General features: G+C 55.4%; 1 protein-coding gene and 1 long non-coding RNA gene across 11 annotated transcripts in view; one reads left to right on the top strand and one right to left on the bottom strand.

Annotated features, from left to right (window-relative positions):
- The first annotated feature begins 582 nt into the window (after nucleotides 1-582).
- On the top strand, nucleotides 583-2,146 carry LOC138845089 (uncharacterized). The gene is made up of 2 exons (XR_016219575.1): nucleotides 583-718; nucleotides 1,903-2,146. It is a non-coding gene; the product is annotated as an uncharacterized LOC138845089 (long non-coding RNA).
- A 2,652-nt stretch (nucleotides 2,147-4,798) lies between these two features.
- Nucleotides 4,799-8,521, bottom strand: part of SRGAP2 (SLIT-ROBO Rho GTPase activating protein 2) — a 282,651-nt gene continuing 278,928 nt past the window's right edge. For 8 of the 10 annotated variants that reach the window (XM_017347830.3, XM_051821257.2, XM_051821256.2 and 5 more), the window contains one exon: nucleotides 4,799-8,080. In XM_017347830.3, coding sequence (XP_017203319.2) covers nucleotides 7,697-8,080 — 384 coding nt within the window. In that variant the 3' untranslated portion in view covers nucleotides 4,799-7,696. The remainder of the gene's footprint in view (nucleotides 8,081-8,521) is intronic. The other 2 variants (XM_017347829.3, XM_051821260.2) reach the window with 1 other exon arrangement.

Raw genomic sequence — 8,521 nt, 5'->3', positions numbered from 1 at the left:
GAGCTGCAGTGGCACGCGGCTGGGTGCCTCCCTGCCCCGATTGCGTTCACTGGAGCAGAGAAGTTCAAAGCTCTGCCCAGCGTCTACAGAGCAGGCAGGACAACTCGGCCTGGTGGAGAGCTTCCTGGGAAGCCAGCACCCACAGCTGGGAGACTCACGGAGGCTCAGGCCCCCTGTCCAGGTCCAGCCACTCCTTGGACTCAGCACGGTGAGCACGCAGAGGCCCAAGAGTACGCGCCGAACCAGGGCATGCGCTCCCTGGAGACCCAAGGAGAGACGCGTGGCCGGGAGCGATATTTGGAGAGCGCAGGAGCCTGGAAGGCATTTTGTGGGCAGATACTGGGGGCCCTGAGACCCACACATCTCGAGGGATTTGCGCAGGGTCCTCAGAGACACTGGAACACGCCAACCTCCCAGCCAGGGTGTGTCGGGGGGGTGGGGTTGTGGCTCTGAGAACGCAGCCGGACAACCAGGAAATTCCATGTTTCTGTAGTGTTGGGGGGACTTTCCCACGGCAACACCTGGTGGTTTCTCTGCCAGCCCCGCCCCGTCGCAGTGACACCAGGAAGGAGCAGAGCCTTGCCTCACCTCCTGCTCAGAGATGCACCTGCTGATAAGGCGGAACAGAGGCCCGGCTGCAGGCGCTCCCGGCAGAGCCAGAAGGAAAGTCCGAGATCGTCCTGCCCCACCCACCACTCCCCGATGCACCTGCTGGCAGGTGGGAGAGCTGTGCTTCCTGGGTGCCTTGGTGCACTTCCTGGGTGATCCGGGTGGGGCAGGGGACCCCACCAAAGCTTTTGCAGGGTTGCCTCCTCCCTCCCCCCCAGCTCCTGCCTCCGATAAAGGGATTGGGGGAAAAGCAATCCTTCCATGAATCTGAGTCCCTGAGTAGCCATGAGGGGCAGATCCCCCCCACCCCCCGCAATCTCCGCTGGCCCACAAGGGACATTCAGCTTTGCTGAGAAATCAGCCAGTGTTGATTTCGGCTACTGAGTTTTGCAACATGTCCCAGCTGATCCTTGCCATCAACCCCTTTCTGGGATGAACCTACTGAGGCCTTACCAGCAGCCCTTCTTTCCTCTCCAGGAAGCCCAATCTCTCGTTCACAGTGTGGTCAGCCCCTTCGAGCAACAAACATGTGCCACCTCTGAGAGGCAGGCACACCTGCGCTAAGCTGGAGGGTGTAGCCCTCAGCAGAGGCCGGCTTTGTGGACCCTGGCAGCGGGGCTGCAGGGTTGGCGGGGGTCAGGGGGCCAGAAGTGTTGGCTAGAGGCAGGGCTGCATGACCAGACTTTGCAAAGAGGGGAGTGGGGTAGAGGAGAGGGAGGCAGCATGGAGGCAAGAACGGAGTGGGGCTGGTTCAGGACCTCACCCCACCCCCACCTGCTGTCTGTGGCAGGCCAGGGTGGAAGGGGGCCTGCGATCAAGTTCCCCTGAGCCTGACCTGTGGGTTCACATCCTGTGCGGCCAAGATGAAGGAACCTCTTGCCGGGGCCCCAGCTGGGCAGCGTGGCCAGGATTTGGTCTGGGCAGGTGCGGGCGCCTGGTGAGCATCGGCAGGGCAGAAGTCCGGGAGAGTCACGCTTTCCCGGGGTGGGGGCTCTGGAGCCCTGGAGACCGAAGCAGCCATCAAAGGCAGCACAAGGAGCAGAGGCCGGGAGAGGGGGTCCTTGGGGGCAGCTGTGAGGGAAAACACGGCAGATCTGCCTCCAGCGGCCGGGGCTCTGAGGCTTAACTTGGGTCACTTACCCTGGGTGACCTTGGGGCAAGTCATCCAACCCTTCTCCTAGGGTTGGTGTGAAAACAAAAGATGATGGTGCAGTAGATTAACGCTCTGGCCTGAAGCGCCCGCATCCCACATGGGCGCTGGTTCTAGTCCCGGCTGCTCCTCTTCCAATCCAGGTCTGTGCTATGGCCCGGGAAAGCAGTAAAAGATGGCCCAAGTGCTTGGGCCCCTGCACCCATGTGGGAGACCCGGAAGAAGCTCCTGGCTCCTGGCTTCGGATTGGTGCAGCTCCAGCAGTTGCGGCCATCTGGGGTGTGAACCATCGGATGGAAGGCCTCTCTCTCTCTCTGCCTCTTCTCTCTCTGGGTAACTCTGACTTTCAAATAAATAAATAAAATCTTTTATATACATATAAAAAAAGATGATGTGCCTAGTACCTGGCATTTTGTCATCTCTTCTACCCCTGCCTGGCCGGAAGCAATTTTTCCCAGCCCAGGAAAGGAACAGGGCAGGGTGGGGATGCAGTGCTGAGCACGGCCGTGGGTCCTCAGGGCCGGTGGAGGCCAGAGCCAGCCCTGGCCAGGAGCGTGTGGGCAGAAGGAGGGGCAGCTCCCCCAGGCAGCGCGCGGCCCCCAGGCCCCTGTGCGACCTCTGTCCTGGTTCCTGGTACAGAAGAGAGAGCATTTCCCGCCATTCTCTCCCACACTCTGAGCTCAAGCCTTCGCCTTCCGCCTTCCGCGGCTCTGGAACCCAAGCGGCGCTGAACAGGGAGTGCAGCCACTGCCTGCTTCCCCACTGAGACAGCGGGAAGTGCGTCTCCACCCGGCCAACCTTGCCACCCGCGCTCTGCAGCTCACCGTTCAGGCCCAGGGCTCCTGCCCTCTGACCACACTGCCTCTCCGCTGCTCATCTCAAAAACCAAAGCCTGCTCCCACAGCCTCTCCTGAAGCCCCTTCGCTGAGACGCCCTCGATTGAGTCTTCCTCCCTCCCCACTGGCTGCCCATTCAGACTCACGTCCCCTCTACTGAAAACAGTCATGTCGGGGTCACCTTTCTACACGTCAACACCCTCCCCCGCCCGCGACACTTCCGTCTCTGAACCACACCCCTCACAGTCACTCTGCAGGATTTCTAGTCATTGGCACCCTCTCTTTTGTTCATCTACCCGTTTTTCCCAGAGATCTCATGATTTGAATGCGTCTGTCATCTAATAGCTGCCAAGTTTGCTATCAAGCAGGATCTCTCCCTGGAACCCGCAGGCTGTCAGCCTGTGTCACCCCCAGCCCCGGGCCCAGGCCGACCCCTCTCGTCTTCCTGCTCAACTCCTTCCTGCCATGATGGGCTTTCTCCACCAGGCAGGCCCTGCTCTCCCTCACGGTTTCACTTTCAGAGTGACAGCTGTGTTGTTTGTGTGTCCTCTTTGAAAAGTTCCTTCCCCATTTCTCCTATTCAGCGCTGTAGGACAGGCTCCAAAGTTTGCTGACTGACTCAATGATTGGTCTCTGCCAAATGTCACAAGCTGGGGTTGTTAACGGAAGCCTCCTATTCCTGTGGATGTAAACATTTAGCTCATCTTAAAGATTGTTTCCTAAATGCATCCCCACCTTGTCTCTGCTGGTTTCTATCTGGAATAGAGTAGAATGGGCTTGTGTCTCAATGGTGGTAGCAATGGTCTCATTGCTACCACTTCCCATCAAGCTCCCAACAGAACATGGGAGATAGATGGAGAGGAAGCTGTTTTGCCCTCTGCTGACGGTGGAGGAATGGGCTGCCTCTCCCTCTGGGGTGCTCCAGGCCCGACCCGCGGTCCCTCTACTCCAGCAGTGAAAACACATTCACACCACAGTGTGGCAGAACAGCCTCGGCTTTGACTCACCCACCCGTGTAGCTGTTCCATTAGAACAGGAGTGGAGGGGCCGGCGCTGTGGCGTAGTGGACTAAACTGCCGCCTGCAATGCTGGCTTCCCCTATGGGCGCCGGTTCTAGTCCCGGCTGCTCCGATCCAGCTCTCTGCTGTGGCCTGGGAAAGCAGTGGAAGGTGGCCCAAGTCCTTGGGCCCCTGCACTTACATGGGAGACCCCGGAAGAAGGTCCTGGCTCCTTCTGGATCAGCTCAGCTCTGGCTGTTGTGGTCATTTGGGGAGTGAACCAGCAGCTGGAAGACCTCTCTCTCTCTCTGACTCTCTGCCTTTCAAATAAATAAATAAATCTTTTTTTTTTTTTTTTTTTTAATATGGGAGTGGGAAGAGACACAGGTTGGAAGGGCAGGGCTGAGCTGGACGATACGTGACAGGTGGAGATGGCAGACCTAAGAGACTGGGACGTGTCCCAGCCGGGGCTGTGGCCAGGAGTCTTCATACTCCCAGTGAACAGGGCACCTCTTGCGTGTGAGAGATTGAACCAGCTCCTAGGGCATCTGGCTATTAGAATAATCCCACTAAAAATAAGCATGGGCACTAGGGAGGGGCTCTAGGCTGCATTTGAGTTGTTATCTTTCAATAACGTCACCTTGAATTCGCGCTCTGCTTGAGTCAAAATCTAAAGGACAGAAAGCACACCGGGCTCCCCCGCCTCTGCTCAGCACCTCTCCTGGGGCAGGGGCTGCCACGGGCAGAACGGCTCGGGGTCTGGCTATGGAAGAAACAGCCCCGCTGGGTCAGCCCAGGTCGCAGCAGGCAAAGGCTTCAAGCAACTAATTCTTGGGCTTCGCGCCTCCCAGTGGAGAGATCTGATACAGATGGAGAGAACAGTCTTCATTGAAAACGGGGACGGGGATTCTTGAGGGAAATGGTTCTCATGGCAACAGACTGTCCAATGGCGAGCCGGAAGACTTTCCTCCGAACCTCTTACATTGCACACATGGGCTAAAGGGAAATGCAGGGCGGGGGGGGGATTCACATTCTCAAACCACAACTCTGCTGCGCTTGGTGGGGAGAAGGGGGCGGGAGGGCTCCCATTTCTCCCTCTGTTGCCAGGCAGGGCTCCATTAGCACAGGCGAATCAGAAGCCCTTGTGGGCAGCTGTACTCCTCAATCAGATTTCAGTGGGAAAGTGATATATGAGTGACAGCATCGAAACCTAAAAATGTATTTTATTTTGAAGTTGTGCTTTGGATTTTCCCCAATCCAACATCTGTTGAGTGATAGTCTTAGGTTCACACGAAGTATCTCCGAGCATACATACAATATTCCAGTTATCAACACTATTGTAAAGAATATACCATTGTACACCAACGTGACATACGAGTCAGACGCCACGACACTGCAGTTCCCTGGAGGATCTAACTTCTCTTCTGAACGGGAAATACATTTACACCAGCCCTTGCAGCCGTCTCTATCCTGGGGCCGGCAGCATCGTGCCTCATCTTCTGGGGGGAGAAACCAGGGCACCCTGAGGTTGGCTGAGATCAGTGTTTCCAGGGTCCAGGCTGCTGGCTGCAAACTCCTCTGTTTTCCAAATCGGGATGCTGGTGGCCCCGCCCCACTGCTCTCCCCCTAGAGACGGACCCTCCTGAGTCCACACCAGGAAGAAGATCCACGCCCCCAGGGGCAGAGCGGGGCTCTCCACAGCATCATGCTGGTTTCGGCACGCACATCTGAGGAAGGCTGGGCCCCCGAGCCCTGGGCAGCCAGCCCCTTTTGGCTTTTCAGTGTCAGAATCACAGTGTGCAAGCTCAGTTCCAGGCGGCTGCAGTGGGCTCTGCTGAGGGTTCTCCTCCCGTGGGTTCCCAGTCCCCTTGCCAGGACCATCTCGCAGCTGTCAGGAGCACCAGAGGTGGGGAAGACGGCTCGGCCCCCCGAGACGGGGGTAGTGGGTGACCGCACACGCTGTTCAGTTCCTGATGCAAATCAGCAGGTGCACATTGACCAAGGGGATGGCAAACACAAGTCATGTACAGAGTTGAAAGAGAAATAAGGCAGGAGCAACAGAACAGGTCCAAAGCACTGCGTTAAGAAAGTTCTGCTTCTCCCTTCTCAGCGGAGAGGGTGCTGGAGAAGACGGGAGAGCGCAGGGGAGGGTCTCAGCGCTGCTCCGTGGGGTTCACAGGAATGTAAGGTGAAGGGTGGGCTTCCTTTTCGGCAAGGAGACAGATCCTTGCATAGAAGACCCCCTCCTGGCTCAGGACCTGTGTAGGCCCAGGTGACAGACAAGGACAGGCCACTGAACAGAGCAACAAAAACCAAGATTCTCAGGTGCGGTGGGTTGCCTCTTCCAAGCTGGCTCTCTGCGGCAGGACTGCTCAGGTTCTCTCTCTGGCTCTTGGCTTCCCTGATGTTGCATGACTGATTCCCCACAAAGGTCCCTGACAGGGAAAATCCCACCACTTCCCATCGATGCAACTACCAACTTTACATGCTAGTCCAAAAAGGATCTCTTTTACGCCAATATAGGAAATCCCAGGTTTTCCGACATGAATAGCAACCCACCATCTCTCCTGAACTACAGAAAATAACAGGTGAAATATAGACACAGCTTGCACGCGAGGAAAAGACAGAGAAGAGGAACGTGCGTCAGCTTGGGCATGAGCAGGCGGCTGCGGCCCGTGAGCCCGGCTGTGCACTCTCCTGGCACAGCGTGGAGCTGGGGAAGTTGGACCGTGGGCACTAGGTCTGGAGACAGAATTAGAGCAAATGTTAAGGTGTCATTTTTGTAGTTTGAAGGGGAATCAGAAAAAAGACAAAACATTTGTCATCCAATTTTTTTCTTTAGATTTTGGCCTTGGGAAGCTTTAGACTCTGTGGGGTTAAAGTTCCCTTAATTATCCGCATTTTGAAAAGCAAAAACCAGTTGTTAGGGGTCAGAGTCTCTCTTGAATCTAACTAGAGCTCTCCAAGCCCCTGCTGGTCCCTGAAGGGAGAGAGAGAGAGACAGAGAGAGAGAGAGAGAAGGAGAGAGACCTTGTTCAATAGCAAAACTAAGGCTGTTCATTTGGGAACAATTTTGGGATTAGCAAAACTGAATTTAATTTGTTTAATGATAATGCATCTGATGTTTTAAGTGCTGAAAAGAAGTGGGAGAAACAAGGACCTATTTCTTACCTTTTTCAAACCTGCCACAAACACAATAAAATTCTTAAAATTCTTCAGCCTAAAAGGAATCAGCTATAAAACTTTCTTATGCAGGAAAATGCCTCTGTGGACAGCGGTCCAGCAGCGACAGACAGGAACTCCAGAAAGGTCTCTCCGTTCAGAAAGCCCGGCAAAGATCCGGTCCTAACACTGGGCTGTAGTTCTAGAGCACGAAGGAGAGTGACAGCAAACAGCAGTGAGCAGCTCACAGCAACAGAGAGACGACAGAGAAAGCCCGGCCCCACGCGGATCCCAGGATCGTCCCGTGCTGCTGATCTCACATGACGGAGAGATTTCAAAGGCTAGGTGCTCTGGTCCAGATAGAACAAAGTTTGTAACGGAAACAGACGCCCCTGGCGGCTCCTGCGTGAACTGCCACAATAATAACTTACAAAGAGGCTGGTCCTAGGACCAGGAGAGGCTACACATGCCAGAGACTAGAAGTGTGTGTGTGTAAAACGAGGAATGGCATACCTATGATTCTCTATAACCAGTACCCAAAACAAGATGCCACTGAATGCTGGGTGGCAGGAGCCAGGGACCGGGCAAGGCGTCCCCGGGGGGGACTCAGGGGACTGAGGCTCATGCCCATGTCCTCGTGACTTGCCTTGCCAGATTTCACAGTGACCTGATAATGAAAAACTGCCTCTGGCTAACCTAAGAACGGTGTGTACTGCAACTGGCTGGGTTACCACGACTGGGGGAAGCAGGGGCGGGGGGACGGAGAGCAAAGGGAATGAGGGCTTCATTCTCAAGGTTTCGGGGGACGGGAAGGCTAATTCCTGCAAGAACAACTTAGAATCTAATTGTCAACTCAAGTCCCCGAACTAGTTAAATAGGAATATTTTTAATAATAGTCAGTCCCTATAGTCCCTTTATCTAGAACAATTAAATTACATCCCTCAGACAGTACAAGACTTGTCAGTGGACTGTGGGGAGGTGGACGAGTTGACACCAGGGCTAGTGGCATTTGTTTTGGGGAAGACGGTGGGCTTGGGCCGCGTGGCTGGGGGTTTCACGGGGGCGGCCATCTTGACAGACTTGACGGGTCGGAAGGCGCAGGCGATGTCCCCAGCAGTACTGGCGCTGCGCTGGAAGGCGGGCTCAGGGTCCTTGAGGAGCTGGGTGTGCAGGGGGCTGGAGGGCTCCGAGGTGGGGGCCACCACTGGGGAGGTTTTGAGGGGCTCCAAGGTGTCCAGGACCACATCAGGGGTGTGCTTCACACTGCTCTGCCGCTCGAGCTCCCGCAGCTCATTCAAGGCCGAGTTCATGGTCGCCTCAATATCCTGAAAAACAGGAAAAAGGAGCAGATAACTATGGCAGAGGGAGGGAAATCCCCAAGTCAGGAAGAAAGCACCCGTAAGGAGATGTCCAGATCACTTTACGTGGACAAAATCCTTGACCATGCAAATGCTCGGGGGGGGGGGGGGGGGGGGCGCAGGGATTTTCATCACCACGAGATCTTTTGTTCCTTTAGAGTGGTTGAGGGCTCTTTTTTAACTAGAGTTCCGGGTTTTAGAGCTAGGGACTGAAATCCTTATGGATGAAAGGAGCAATGACCCAGCAGGGAGGGAGGTGGATGAACCGAGCGTCAGCGGTTTGGTCGTGCGCACACGGGGATTCATCATCCAATCCTCTCCGCTTCTGTGGATGCTCCAAATTGTACACAGTCAAAATACACTTCAACAAACGCTACAGGCGAAGTGTAACTTTTACTTTCTTGGACT

The sequence above is a fragment of the Oryctolagus cuniculus genome, chromosome 13, assembly GCF_051225735.1.
Source record: "Oryctolagus cuniculus isolate XC-2025 breed Fujian yellow rabbit chromosome 13, ASM5122573v1, whole genome shotgun sequence".
In the NCBI taxonomy this organism is placed as follows: Eukaryota; Metazoa; Chordata; class Mammalia; order Lagomorpha; family Leporidae; genus Oryctolagus; species Oryctolagus cuniculus.
The sequence above is the reverse complement of the archived record's forward strand: the minus strand, read 5'-3'. Positions and strand labels throughout refer to the sequence as shown.